Source organism: Physeter macrocephalus, chromosome 9, assembly GCF_002837175.3.
Source record: "Physeter macrocephalus isolate SW-GA chromosome 9, ASM283717v5, whole genome shotgun sequence".
Classification (NCBI taxonomy): domain Eukaryota; kingdom Metazoa; phylum Chordata; class Mammalia; order Artiodactyla; family Physeteridae; genus Physeter; species Physeter macrocephalus.
This window is the reverse complement of record NC_041222.1, coordinates 33300898-33316557: the sequence shown is the minus strand read 5'-3', so window position 1 is coordinate 33316557 and position 15660 is coordinate 33300898. Positions and strand designations below refer to the sequence as shown.

The following is a 15660-nucleotide window of genomic DNA, read 5'->3' as shown; positions in this document are numbered from 1 at the left end:
GTGAGAGAAAAAGTCTTTTATAATTACCCATGCTTTTGTAATCATTTGTTTAAACATTGATTGCCATTTTGGATGCTTTTTATTCATTCCTGAAGATCTGAATTTCCCTCTGATATAATTTCTCTTCAGTCTGAAAAACTTTTTTTTTTTTTTTCAGCATTGTCTTGTCAGGACAAATTCTCTTAGCGTTCCTTTATTTGACTTGATATGTCCAGGTATGTGTTCTTGGAATTAAGTCAATTTGAAGTTTGCTAAGTTTTTTGAATCTATAAATGTATATTTTCACCAAATCGGGAAGTTTTCTGTCATTACGTGTCCAAATACTTCTTCTGCCCCATTTTCTCTTCTGGGATAAACAGCTCTATATAAGACCTTTTGTAAGTGTCCCATAGATCTCTGAGGCTCTTTTTACTTTTTTTCCAGTCTTTTTCTCTCTCTTCTCCAAATGTAATATTTTCTATCGGTCTGTTTTTAAGATCATCACCTCTTCCTTCGTAATCTTGTATTCTGCTATTATATTCTCCAGTGAATTTTTAATTTGAGATTTTATATTTTTAGTTTAAAGTTTCCCTTTGGTTCTTTATTTTTTTTCCATTTTTCCTACTTATGTGCTGTTTCTATTTTTCCATTCAACAGAAGTGTTTTTGTTTTTGTTTTTAACCTCACTGATCATAGTTAAAATAGTGACTCTAAAGTCCTTGTCTAATGGGCCCAGCGTCTGGGTCATCTCAGGGTTAGTGAACTGTGGGTAATTATTAGTCAAATCCATTTCACCTGCCTTAACTAATCAAGGTCCTCTACAGAAGACCTGCATGTCCTCCAAGTGGCATGTAGCCTAAACAATAAGATGTTTGCCTGCATTGTTTTATAGGAACTTGGAGTCAGCTGTGTCTAGTTCGAACTGAGCTAGTTAAGACTGCATAGGACCACTGACTTTCCAGCTGGGCATGTGTGTGTCTGCTTGGTGACTTTTTGACATCAGAAGGCCAAAAGTCCACCCTCAGATCATGCTAAGTGCTTCCATTTTTTGAACCTACAGAGGTCTGTAGCTTAGCTACACTCGTGCAGAACAATTACTGCACCTTTTTGTAATCACCGTTCCTCAGGCCTCAGATTGCTGTACTTCTTTATTCTTTATCCCATAAACACCCCAAGCCCTTTGTCTTCAGGGAGGCGGATCTGAGACTTGCTCTTCTATCTCCTCTCTTGGCTGCCTTGTGAATAAACCCTTTCTTTGCTGCCAACCTTGGCGCCTCAGTGTTTGGCTTGCTGTGCATCAGGCAAGACAAACCTGGTTCCGTCACATTAGCATTTATCAATTGTCTTTTCCTTTGAGAACGAGTTACATTTTCCTGGCTCTTGGTGTGTCAGCTAATTTGGGGGTTATATACTGGATATTACAAATGTTGGGTTGTGGATTATTTGGATTGTTATATTGCTTCAACAAATATTGATAGTTTTGTTTCGTTCAGACAGTTAATTCAGGTAGATAAAAATTGCTGACCATCACTACCTGTGGTGGACAGTGGTTCAGCTCTGAGTTCAGTTATTTAAGCCTCAGGTCTTCGTTGCTTTTAGTCATCCCTGTGCAAGCCTGATTCAGGGTCAGCCAGTGATTTCCTTCTCTGCCTCTCTCCACTCTGGGGTTCCTTTATCACTCTCTAGTACTCGTGGTTACTCTCAGCCTCCTTTCTCTGATTCCTCTGGGTTAAAAGATGATTCGTTTTTTAAATCATAATTTTAACCATCACTTCAACTGTGACTGACCTCAGGGTAAAGCTGCAACAAAACAGGGAACTCTATTCAGTTGCTCCAAATTTCAACTCTCCCACCCAGATATGCCTGCTTATTAGTCTCCAGATCCCTCTAGATCTTTCCATTAGGTTTTTTTGGGGGGGGCGGAGGTTGTTTTGTTTTGGGGGTTTTTTTTTTTTGCGTTTTGGCCAGGGATGATGACTGTTCTTTGTGAGAGGACTGGTTTCTTAAAAGCTCATTCTTCCATATCAGAAGCATCTTAATTTTCTTTTCAGAAAAAAAAAAAAGTCTTACAGAGATATTAAAATAAATAACTGCTAGTTAAGCTCTATCTTATTTTACATGAACTTGAAGTTGTCAAGCACAATTCGTGATATGTGTTCTGCTTACATAGGTATTAGACTGTCTTTCGCTCTAGAAATTCATCGGTTTCTACATCTGTAATAGTTCAGACCTCTGGATAGAAGAGTGCTTGTTTAAAGCTACTACCGTGTCTCTGTTAAAAGTGGGAAGGTTCTGTGATAATTTTGCAAATGGATGAAAATACTAGTGGGCTTTCTTTGAACTCACCCTGGGTGTTAATTGCCCCTATCTCTGAAGGCAGCAGGGAAGAGGGAAGTTGGCAAGGAAGAGTAAGAGCAGCCAACATTGCCTTCTCTTTTCTCTGTGCTCTAGTGAAAGGGGGATGAAACATCACAGAGAGATGAAAATCTTTTGGTTTGCCCTGAATCAGGCCAGCCTGCTTGATGACTCAGGGAAGGCATTGACGGGTAAAGTGTTAGAAGAAGAAAGTAACAGCAAGGGCAGGTTATGAACATATTGTTCTGCCTGTAAAATAGCTACTTGCCTACTTGCCTGGTACAAAGAATGATCTATCCAGGGAAGAATGCCCTGTAGGGAAGTGGATCAAAGGAGAAAACCAAGAAGTGAGATGAACTGGAGAAGGGCTTTTCAAACTTTAATGTGCAAGCCACTTTCCTGGGGGATCTTGTTCAACTGCAGGTTTAGACTCAGGAGTTCTGGGTAGCCCTGAGATTCTGCATTTCTAACAAGCTCGGGGTGATGCCGATGTTGCTCTAAGTAGTAACAAGCCAGAGGCTTTCCTATAGCAGCATTTTACCTAGAGCTGACCCTGGTGCCAGATGAGAAGAGTTAAATGATGATTTCATTTATTTTACTGCCAGGAAAAATTCCATGGGGGAAAGCAGAAATATTTTTGCTTGGGTTGGTCAGTTTTTGTGCATATGCAAAGTATGATGTTAATTTATTACCAAGGATAACACTTATTAAGCTCCCACTCATTCTGACTGCTGTGCAACAACACAGCTTGTTATGTGTTGTGAGGTGTCAACAGCTGTGTTATCGTTGCTAATGCAGTTTCCCTCACTAATAATTATTATTAGCTACTATTTTAAATTTGAGACTATTTTACCCTGGTATTCTTTTTGGTGCATTTCACACTATACTTCAAATCTTTGGGTTTTTTGTTTTCCCTGTGTGTTAAGAAATGAGCATCTATTCCTATTTGTAATCAAGCATGAGTTTTTATGTTATATTTTACTCCCATTTTTAATATTTATGATGAATAAACACAGAGAAAAATTAAATAGCTTATTCTTTGCTTTGTAGCTGTATTCTCTGAAACACAAATTGAGACTGGTAGAAAGACAAAGGATTGTCATGCCTTATCTGGGTTTGGAGAGCAAGGACACCAAAATGTTAGACTATTAGGAATCAGAGTATTATGATGGTTTAGTAGGGTGATGGAAAATAATATTAGAGAAGTATTTCCAGGGAAATTTGTTAAATATGATTGGCTAATTTTTAAAATATGATGTCAAAAATAGTCTTGAAAATTTATCTGGCACTCCTTGCGTTTCAGTCACCCTGATCTTAGCATTATCCAAACAGAACTCTTTCCCAATTACTTTTTCTTTGCTAGTTCCACAGCATATTTTGCCCTGAAAAATTAGATGCACGTTGAGGATTTATAACTCTCATTCAGCAAATATTCTATTATTTCTATAATGCACTGTTGAGAGGCACAGATGAAGAAGTACCATTTTAATTCAGTAGACAAGAAAGACCTATTCTCAAAAAGCAAAAGACAAAAGAAAATTAAATAAACCACATAAATGAGAGGGGAGCTCATAGGAAAAGAGAATCACAAAACCTGATCTTGAAGGATTGGTAAGTTTTTAATAGGCATACAGGGCTGTCCATGCTTGGAGACCTTTCTCTCAGAGGCTCACATGATCATAGACTTAGAGATAGGAGAGTATAGCATCTTTAGAGAATAAATGCTATAAATCAGTTATAAGTAACCTGAGTCTCACCCTGGTCAAATCTCAGCTTCAGTTCTTTACACCATTGAGATATACTAATGTTATTTTCACACAGATTTAGGTTGGTGTTTGGATTATCTACTACTGTGAAATAAACTACCCCTAATAGCTTAAGAGAGCAACCCCACTTATTTTCACCTCATGATTCTCTGGTTGACTGGGTGGATTTTCTGCTGTATCATATGATGGAAGTCTGAAGTCGGCTGGGGCTGAAGTCATATATAATCTTGACAAGGATGCTGCCATAGCTAGTACTCTCTCCCTCTTCATGTGGCCTCTCCCTATGGTTTCTCTGGGTGTGGACTGGCCTTCAGGAAAGCAGGACTTATTACATGGTGATTCAGTGTTCCCCAAAGTGAGAATTCCAAGAGAAAGGAAGTGAAATCTGCCTGTCCTCTTAAAAACTAGTCCTGGAATTGGCTGCCCTGCCATATTCTGTTGGTTAATATGTGTCCCAAAGCCAGCGAGCTTAGTTTCAATGTGGGAAGGGACTATATAGTAAGGAATATCAGTTGATGTGGTTCATTTGGGACCATCTTTGGACACTGGCTACCCCAGTAAGTAATATTGAAGGTTTAAATTATGAAATGTCCATGGAAATTTAAACAGGAAAACACCATTTTGCCTTGGTAGAACCATTTCATGGTTGCATTAAGACTTGGTGATCAGTTTGGCAGTGGAATGTAGGGAAGAGGATATTAGGACAAAGCTAAGATTTGAGCCTGTGTAGCTATAAAAATTATGGTATAGTAGTAATGACTATTTATACAAAGCAAAGACTTAAGGTAACTTATTCATAGAAAAACAATGTCAGGAAGAAGATCTTCAGCGTAAGATTATGAATTTGGCTGAATCTAGGTTACCAGCAGAACATTCATGATATGGAAAGGCAAGTACACAAGTGTGCCATTCGTAGTGAGGTTAGAGCAGGAGATACAAATGTGAAAGTTATGTCAACAAAGGTGATAGGGGATAAGGGTTCTGGTGCATACAGCTGAGACACTGGTGAAGGAAAGACATCCAAACGTTGGATTTGGGAACCTTTTGGAAAACTCTTTTTATGATAGAGAGAAGGAAAAAATGAGCCAGAATGGGGAGAGTGGTAATGAGATAAGAGATGCATAACGAGTTAGATCAATATCATAGTGGCCAAAAGAGTGTTTAACAATGCTAATTGCTCCAGAAAGTTGGAAGAACACGAAGCCTGAGAAATGTTGTTTGAATAGTATTGAAAGGACAGAAATAAAGGCAGTGATCCTTCCAGGGAATATCTCGGCAAATGTTCTCTAACCTCAAGAGATGCTGGAAAAATACATGTATGGTGCTTTTTGCCTCTCTAGAGGGAAGCAAACTCTAGCAGCGTAGAAGGCAGAGGAAGAACTATTGGGTCAGCAACCAACAATGTTTGCCATACTTCAAAATCTTTATGTATTTAACTTCTTTTTCTTGTTTTGTTTTTCTGGCTAAAATTTTCAGTACATTGCTGAATAGAAGTAGTAAGATATTGCATTCATGGTTTTTAACTGGACTTGAAAGTTTCTAATATTTTACATTTGAGTATGAAATTTACTGTAAGTTTTTGGAAGATAACTTATTGGTTAAGAATAATAGTTAAGAAAATTCAGTTTACTCTCTGCATTACATTTTCTGCTTCTTTTGAGATGATGATATGTTGTTCTTCCTTTAATTTTTTAATGTAGCAGATTATACTGATAGTTCTCAGTGTAAAACCATCCTTGGACTCCTTGAAAATTACTTGACTTCCAGGGAAAAAGCTCAAATTGGTTATGATTGTTGTTATTGTTTGTTATGCATTGATGGCCTTGTCAAATTTTGTCTGCCATTTATTTATTTAAAATTTATTTAAATTTAATTACAATTTACTTAAAATTTAAATTAATATATTATTTGAAATTTGTCTGCTGTGGTCCTTTCTCATAGTGTTCTTGCCAGATAATAGTATTAACAGTTTGATAGTGTCATAAAATTAGTTGAAAACCTGTTCCTCTATTTGGTTTTTCTTGAACTTTGCATTAGAGGAGAATGATCTGGTTTCAGAAGGCTGGTTGTAATGTTTATTTGAATCTTGTAGGCTTAAAATAATAGTCTTTTGTACATTTAAAATTGGTACTACATCCAGAGATTCGTCCATTCTTCGTTTTTGATTGTGTTTTTGTGTGTATCTTCACCTTACTGTTTTTTTTTCAAAAAAAAAAAATGCCCTTAATTTTAAAAATTCTTACATCATGTCTTTGGTAGGCAGAATACTGGCACTTCCACTTCCAAAGAGGTCCACTACCTAATCCTTAGAACCTGTTAGTTTGTGTTGTTGCATGACAAGGGGCAATTAAGATTGCAGATGGAATTAAGGATTTTAGGCATCTGACGAAAATAAGGGCTTTATCATGGATTATCTGGGTGGTCCCAGTATAATCAGCAGGATTCTTAAAAGTGTCAGCATGATGCAGTATGAGAAAGAGTTAACTGACTGTTGGCTTTGAGGATGGAAGGAGGCTACAAGCCAAGGAAGGTTGATGGCGTCTAGAAGCTGGATAAAGCAAGGAAATGGATTCTCCCCTAGAACCTCTACAAGGAATGCAGCTCTGCTGACACCTTGGTTTTAGCTCATTGAAACACACTTCAGACTTTTGACCCCTCCCAAATTGTAAGGTAATACATATGTATTATTTTAAGTTACTAAATTTGTGGAAATTTCTTATAGCAGCAATAGAAATTTGCTCTTTTGGTATCGAATGTGAAACCTTAAAATGTGACCTTAAAATGTGAAAGTGCCTTTGGAATTAGACAGTGAGCAGAGGAGGAAAGAATTTTGAGGAGCCCGATAGAACAAGCCCAGATAGCCTTAAAGAGACTGCTAGCAGAAATATGGATGTTAACCACTCTGTTACTGCGGCCTCAGAAAGAAGTGAAGAGCATGGTAGAGAAAACATTTATTGTTATAGAGAAAACCTAAGTCCTCATGAACAGACTTTGTAGAAATATGACATGAAAGGCTCTGCCAGTGGGGATTCAGACGAAAATGAAATGAGCATGTTATTGGAAATTGGAAGAAAATGGTAGAAAGTTAGCTGAATTGTGTCCTGCAGTTATATGAAAAGCAAAGCTTGTAAATGATGAAGTTTGATATTTAGCCTGTGATTTCCAAGCAAAGGGTTGAAAGTGTGGCCTAGTTTCTTCTTATTGCTTATAATAAAATGCAAGAGGAATGAGTTATATCGAGGAAGAACTGTTAATCAAAAAAATGACACCAGGACTTCATGATTTGAGACATTCTCAGTCTGTTGCAGGCTGAAAAAGATGCTAACATGAAGATATTCACCCTAAGGAAAGTGGTCTCTGAAGAGAAAGCCAAAAGCATGTCTGGACAAACTTTTGCCAGTGCCTTAGAATAATCAAAAGGTCAGAGTACTTTTGGACAGAGGACTTTTTTATCATTATGTCATGGCTTTATCCATAAAAGTGCTTATTTCCTTAGTCCTTTGTCCCGTATTACGTTTTTTGGATAGGTTTTATATAGTACTTTTTGCTTATCCCTTTACACTGAAAGTGTCTTGAGTTTTGTTTGAGGCATCACTTTTAAAATATATAGGGGTTGCGGCGGGCACTGGAGCGGGTTGGGGCTTGGCCGGTGCGAAGGGCGGCCGAGCTGGAGGGAGGGCGGGGTTCAGGCTCCTATCCTGGCAAGCGGCAGCTGCTGCCATGGTTTCTTCGAGTCTGGTCCTCGTGCGCTTACGGCGCCTGCGAGTCCCCAGAGAGGCCGCTGTAGTGTTGGCGGACACTGCCCCGAGGCCACCGCGCACTCTGTGAGGACGGCAGGGAGTCCTCGCCCTCCCACAGTATCAGGTCAGGAAAGTGATCAGAGAGGCTAGCGAGTGCCTCGAGACCGCAGAGCCGGCGGGAGGCGGCGCCAGGAGGCACATCCACATCTGCTTCCTCCCTAAAAAACCGTTGTGCCTAAATCTGGCGTTGTGCTCGTCCCTGCACTGAGCCAAAGGACATCGCTGTGAAGTTCAGGTCCTGGTTCCGAGGAACCAAGCCGATCTTGTGAGATAAAGAAGAATCCCACCGGGAAGATGGCTCATCTGAGTGGAGGCCTCCCACCAGGGCTGCAGAACAGAGGAGGATCAAGGCCAAGAAAGAGCAGACCCTAGATTTGCATGGCTGATTGCACTATGTGATCTTTGTGCTCCGCAAGCCACCCGTCAGACTGTGAGAACCCGAGGTGTGAGCCAAGTTTCAGGAGAGCCCAAACTTTGTAGTTCTCTACGTGTTCCCTCGATCCACAGAAAGTGAACAGATCTCAGGGGCCAGTGTCATTTGAGGATGCGACCATGGACTTCACCCAGGAGGAGTGGCAGCCCCTGGACCCTGCTCAGAGGACCCTGGACAGGGATGTGGCGTTGGAGAACTACAGCCACCTCATCTCAGTGGGGTACTGTGTTACCAAACCAGAGGTTGTTACAGCAAGGAGAAGAGCCATGGATGTTAGAGGAAGAGTCCCAAAGTCAGAGCCACCGAGACTTCTGCATAGTTGACCTGATGGAGAAGAGCCAGGAAAAGGAAGACCAGCATTGGTGGAAAGTTGGTTTTGTCAACAACAGAACACTGACTAAAGAGAGAAATAGTGTATTGGGAAAAACATTTTCTCTGGATACAAACTTTATTTTATCAAGAAAAATACCTGGTAAATATGACTCATACGGAATGAATTTGGATTTTCTTTCAGAATTAATCATTAGTAATAGATACTCCTTTGTAAGGCAGCTTGATGAGTTTAATACACATGGGAAATTACTCCTCTGTACAAAGCACAAGAATTCTCATTCTAGAGAGAAATCTTTAGAATGTGATAGAATTGGAAAAGCCATCAGTCAAAATGAGGACTTATTTCAGCATCAAGATACTCAAACTCTGAAGATTTCTTTTGAATATACTGAATGTGGGAAAGCCTTCAATGAGGGGACAACTTTCATTACCTATAAGAGAGCAAGCTCATGGGAGAAGCCCTATGGATGTAATGAACATGTCAAAGCCTTTTCTGATAGACCAACATTCAGTGTTCATCAGGGAACTCATACAAGGGAGAATCACTATGAATTGAATGACTGTGGGAGGTGGTCTGTTCATGAGAAGTCAACTTTAAATAAGCACCATGGAGTTATCATGGGGAAGAGATAATATGAGCATGTTGCAAGTGAGAATAGTTTCAGCAAGAAGTCACTCCTTCAGTGAATTTATAAAGGAGAGAAAACCTTTAACTGTTATGAATATTGGGAAGTATTCTGCAAGAAGCCAAATTTCATTCAGCATCAAGAAACACATATAAGGAAAAAAGTCTATAAAATTAATCAGTGTGCTACTGCATTTTGCAAGAAGCCAAAGCTTCCTACATATCAGAAAACAGATATAAGAGAAAAACTCTATGACTGTAGTGAATGTGGGAAAACCTTCAGCCATAAATCGTCTCTCATCCTACATCAGAGGATACACAGAGGGGAGAAACCCTATGAAGGCACCGAATGTGGGAAAACCTTTGGGTATAGGTCAGGCCTCACAGTACATTAGAGAACACACACAGGGGAGAAACCCTATGAATGGAATGAACGTGGAAAAAATTTCTGTGAGAAATCAAATCTCCATGTACATCAGCGAACACACACGGGAGAAACCCTATGAGTGTAATAAATGTCAGAAAACCTTCAGTGATAGGTCAGCTCTCACAGTACATAAGAGAATACATACCGGGGAGAAACCCTATGAATGTAAGGAATGTGGGAAAACTTTCTCCCAGAAGCCAAACTTCATTAATCATCAGAGGACTCACACAGAAAAGAAACCCTATGGATGTCACAAATGTGGAAAATCCTTCTCTGTGAAGTCGAAACTGAGGGAGCATCAGAAAACACACACAGGAGAGAAGCATTATAAATGTAATGAGTGTGGGAAAACTTTCTACCATAAGTCATCCCTCACAGTACATCAGAGCACCCACACAGGGGAGAAACCCTATGAATGTAGCCAATGTGGGAGAACCTTCTATCAGAGAACACACTAGGGAGAAACACTACAGGTGTAATGGAACCTTCCACCAGCATCTCGACTTCACTAAACAGCAGAGAAACAGCACTAAGAAGAAACCCCTGTCAACATCCTGAAACCTTCACCCTCTTGTTGGACTCACTGCATAGCAGAAACAACCTGGGGCTGAGGTGGGGGACCCAATATATAGGAGAAATCTTTTGCCTAGAAGTGACATTTCATTGAGTAGCAAATATTTAATATTTGATAACTTTATTAATATTTTGAAGATGTTACAGTGTCAAAAAAAGTTTAAAAAGGAGGCCTTTTCTTTTGCAGAATATGTATAAGTATGCTATATAGAGAAACTTTGCATGATAGGTTGGCTTACTGGAACGCAACATTATAGTAGGAAGTATATATATATTTGCTTAATAACTCAAAGTTTTTATTTCATAATTTTAATATGAATATGAAATGTATAAGTTGTTCCATACTTAATACCTATGTATTTTTTTGTTTTAATTGAAATTTTTATTGAGATAATTGTAGATTGTAAGATGCAGTTGTAAGAAGTAATACAGAGAGACCCCATGTACCCTGTACCCAGTTTCCCCCGTGGTAACATCTTGTAAAAATATAGTACAAATATCAGCCAGGATAATGATATTATTGATAGAATCCACCAATTAGTTCAGAGTTTCTCAATTTTATTTCTACTCACTTATGAGTATGTGTGTTTAGTTCTGTGCAATTTTATCACATGTGTAGGTTTATGTATCCATCATTGGCTGTGGCATCTGTTGACTGTGGTATCTACGACCGCGGATATTTCATGATATTCAGGGGTTATTAGTTTCTCCGGTATTGTAATTATGTTTTTCAAAATAGTCTCTATATTTTAGAGACAGAAAAATAACATATGCTACAGCATTCAGATTATTGAAATATAGGCAACAATACCATGAGCTTGGAGATATATATGTATTTAATTGGATCACCTGTTCTTTCATTTCTAGGATGTGTTTATATAACTTGTATATTTATTTGTTGACTACATTAGGTTACAAATACTTTCTCCTGGACTGTGGCTTATCTTTTAATTTTATTTATGCTATATTATACTGTATAGACGTTTTAAGTTTTGATGCAAATATATCAATCTTTTCTTAGGTCTTTTTGCTTTTTGTTTAAGAAATTCTTTTCTAGACCGAGGTTACAAAGATATTCTTCCAAAAGGCTGAGGTTTTGCTTTTCATGTTTATATTTTTAATCTATCTGGAATTTTTTTAATGGTATAAATTAGTGATCTACTTTCATTTTGTTTTGCAAATGGAAAAGTCAGTTGTCTCAGGGCCACTTTTGAAGGTCTGTATATTCATTTCCCAGGGCTGCAGTAACAAAGTACCACAAACTGGGTGGCTTAAAATAATAGGAATTATTCTTCCAGTTCTGATGGCTAGAAGTCTGAAATCAAGATGTCAGCAGGGCCATGCAGTCTCTGAAGGCTCTAGGGGAGAATCTCTTCCATGCCTTTCTCTCAACTTCTGGTGGTGGCTCTCCATCCTTGGTGTTCCTTGGCTTACAGCTACATAACTCCAATCTCTGTCTCCACTGACTCATGCATTCTCCCTTCCTGTGTCTAGTTCTCTATGCCTCTTTTGGAGCCAGCAAGCCATGGCCCTTAACTGTCTGCTTGCCCAGACCCTTAGGTGCAACCTAGTCGCCTCAAACCTAGCTCCTGCCGGTGCACAGCACGCGCTGGTGGAAATGGACAGAACCCTGCACCCACCCCTATCCCCCTGCCAAGGACAAAGGCCCCTCCATATCCCATGCCTCTTGTTTATAAAAAAGTACTAGATCTATGGCTAGCACAGTTTCAAGAACTTGGCCTTAAGAGAATGGGATTAAGACTGTTGCTTATAATAATTTATATCTTCGTGGGCGTCAAAATAATTGTAGCTTGTTCTGCCCGTATATGTAAATGGGCAACTACAATTGTCAGCGAAGAGATGCTACAGACCCATGTCAACATCTCCCACTCTAAGAATATGGTGCCCTATGTCAGCATGAAGTTACAGAAGACAGACCTTTGACCATAATCCAATAAAAATGGAATGATATTCTGACAAGTGGGGATTTATAAACAGCTTTTGGCAGGAAAAAGCTCTTTGCAGGAAAGAGCTCTCTGCAGGAGGCCCCTTTTGTCTTGTCACTAACCTTAAACCAGTTTCCCACATGCTTTACTCATCTCTGGCCCTAGCACACTTTCAGATCTTTTGATCACATAATACCTTGCCTAATCTGTTGGTTCTTTCCATAAATCAAAGAAAAAGAAATAAAGAATAAGTAATTAACAGATGACCCTAGCTTCCCCTTCAGTAATCTCGTGAACAAACTGCGTGAACAAGATGGTATTGAAAGAAAGATCACAAGAAGTCAACAAGCCTGCATGACAAGCCTGCATGCAGTGGGGGATGGTGATGACTTTGACCTCCTATCTCAATGATTAACTGAGATTACTTACCTTTTCCCTTTAAAAACTTCTCATGGCTAAGCAGAATCTTGGGAGGTGGTTTTGGGGGAGTCCACTATCTCCCCAGCATTCTGATTAAAAGCAACTTTCCTTTCTACCAACATTTGTCTCTCTTGAGTATTGATTTCTGAGCAGCAAGCATCCAGACCTGATTTGGTAACACTGGGACTTGCAGCACGAGGTATGTGGGGGGTGGGGGTCTTTTCTTTTTATTGCCTTGTTGCACAGACTAAACATCTGGGACAGTGTTGACTAGAAGTGGTGAGTAGACATCTTTGCCTTGTTCCCAGTCTTAGGAGGAAACTGCTGTTTATTTCACCATAAAATATGATGTCAGATATATGTTCTTTCATAAATGCCCTTTATTAGATTGAGGATGATTCCTTTAATTCCTAATTAATTGAGAGTTTTAAATCATGAATGTGTTGAATTTTTTCAGATGCTTTTTCTACATTATAAAGATATGGTTTTTCTTTTTTAGTATGTTAATATGACGAAATACATTGATTTTGAATGCTAAGGCAACCTTGCATTTCTAGGATAAATCCTACTTGGGCACGTTGCATTACCATCTTTTATCGGTTAGAAGTTTCAATTTGCTATTTTTTAAAAGAATTTTTGCATCTATGTTCATGAGTTATTGATCTATGATTTTCTTTTCTTGTGATGTCTTTGTCTGGCTTTGGTATGTAGATAATGCTGGCTCGTAAAATAATTTGGAAAATGTTTATTCCTAGAAGAGTTTGTGTACAATTGTTACTATGTCTTCTGTAAATGTTTGGTAGAATTCGCTTGTGCCATGTGGCCTGTACTTTTTGTTGTGGGAAGGTTGTCAGCTACAAATCATTTGTTTTAATAGGGCTATTCAGGTTTTCTCTTTCTTCTTGAGTGATCTTTGGTAGTTTGTACCTTTCAAGGACTTTTTCTATTTCAACTAAGTTGCTGAATTTATTGGCATAATTATTAATAAAATTCCATGCTGCTTTAAAAAATAAATAAATAAAATGTATAGAGAGACATAAATTATACATTTTTTAAAAATTGAGAATCTTCGTATTTGGTGATTTTAATTCATTTATATTCATTGTTATTGCTGGTATATTTGCTTATATATCTACCATTTTATATTTTCTTCTATTTGATATAATTTTCTTTGCTTATTTGATTTATCTTTCTTGCATTTTATATGATTGATAGAGTTTTCTTTTTTATTATCATATCTTCTTTCTACTGGTTTGGAAATTATACTTTCATATCTATTACTTCAACATTTACACTTAAATTTTTGCATAGGTAGAATGTCCAAGCTACTTTTCTGCATTTAAAAAAGATTTTAGCAATATGCTCACTGTCATTCCATCAAACTCTACTCTTTTGTTAATTCTTGGTTATTTGAATAGTCCCAAGAATGTTCCTCTTAAAATCCTGACTCTCAGTTCCTTGACCTTTTCTTCTCTAATGAACTTAATCTTTCATCCAACCACAAAAAGTCATTCTGTTATCCTACCCTGGACTTTTTCATTACCAATAAATGCACTTCTTCCATAATCCCAACTGTAAGCATCCTACTTTCCAACCACTGCCTCTTCTCTTTTTATCTCATACCTTCTGCTCATGCCTTAAATAAGTTTTATTTTTAAACTTATTTAAATAAGTTTTAAAAAGCTGACTCAGACCTATCATTCATTGGTTTTTACTATACCACATCTCTCTTTGATTTTTCTAAAACTGAAATAAATTACCAACTTGACATCTTGAATTTCAACTTGATATATTTAATGGCATACTATCATCCTCCAAAAGATGAGGAAATATAAAGTGAGAAGAAAACCAAAACAGTCCTAACACTAACCACAACTTTTCACATGTTTCTTCTTAAAAGAAAGAGCTGATAGAAGATATTAGGAATAGGATCTTTAATGTAGTACTGTATGTGTCCATAATGAGGGATTTAAAGCAACTAAAAGAAAAACTCTGAGTTTCCTGAATTTTAAATCCCACTTCACTGATAACTCAGTGTTTTTTCCATCATTTGGGATTGAACTCAACATGAAAACTTTTATTAGAGGATCAAGTTAGAAAAATGGATCCAAAAATCATACATCTAGATATATACAACCATTGTCATATATCTTGTAAAAAAAAGAATTTGTTCATTTAATATACACTGATCACATTTATTAAGCATCTATTTTTTGTCAAGCACTGGAATAGAAGCTGGGGATTCAAAGATGAGTAAAAGGCAGACAAAAACAATTGCCAAATATATTTATTAGAATAAGAATAATTTATAAAGAAATTGATAGTTTAGTTTCCCTGAACATATTATTTGTTCAGAACAAAAGACCCTGATTACGTCCTTAGTGAACCTCTTCTAAAGACATCTATGAATAAGAGGATTGATAATATATTCTAAATTATTTAATTAAAATGTACTTAGAGGCATTGTAGAAAAGATAGAGCAGAAAGAACTGAGGAATAAATTCAAAGACTATACCTACATTAGTACAGCTTTCAGTAAAACCCCAAAATGGTTTTTAAAAACAAATATTTATATATTTATCAGATTACCTTGGTCTCTGGGTCATCTGTGGTTCTATCTCACTGTACCTTCACTGTTCTGGGTTCCAAGGTGAGGAAGCATACTTTATCTGAGGGAAATCATTCTTGTGGGAGAGAGGAACTAGCAATGTTGAACTAGCCAATGGCTCTTAAAGTGTCTATTCACACATAGCTTATGTTCTACTCACATTCCACTGACCAAAGCAAATCAGATAGCCAAGGCATTGTCAATGTGTGAGAGGAAATATGTCTCTAAGAGAGGAGAGAAAATAATTGGGAACAATAAATAGATATAAATAAAATATAAATGAGTTTTTAAAGAAAACAGAGTAGAAAGATTGGTAAAAGAATAACAGAGAACATATATTCCAAATAAATTTGTCAGTGTTTTAGAAATTCTAATTAGTATTGGCCTTATATGGT

At 37.7% G+C, this 15660-nt stretch overlaps 1 protein-coding gene across 1 annotated transcript; it reads left to right on the top strand.

Annotated features, from left to right (window-relative positions):
- Positions 1-2440: 2440 nt before the first annotated feature.
- Positions 2441-9299, top strand: LOC102979880 (putative zinc finger protein 487). Its single transcript, XM_007128886.2, is given in 4 exon segments — positions 2441-2525; positions 4959-5062; positions 8408-8580; positions 8582-9299. Coding segments are annotated over 4 exon segments (1080 nt in total).
- Positions 9300-15660: the final 6361 nt, after the last annotated feature.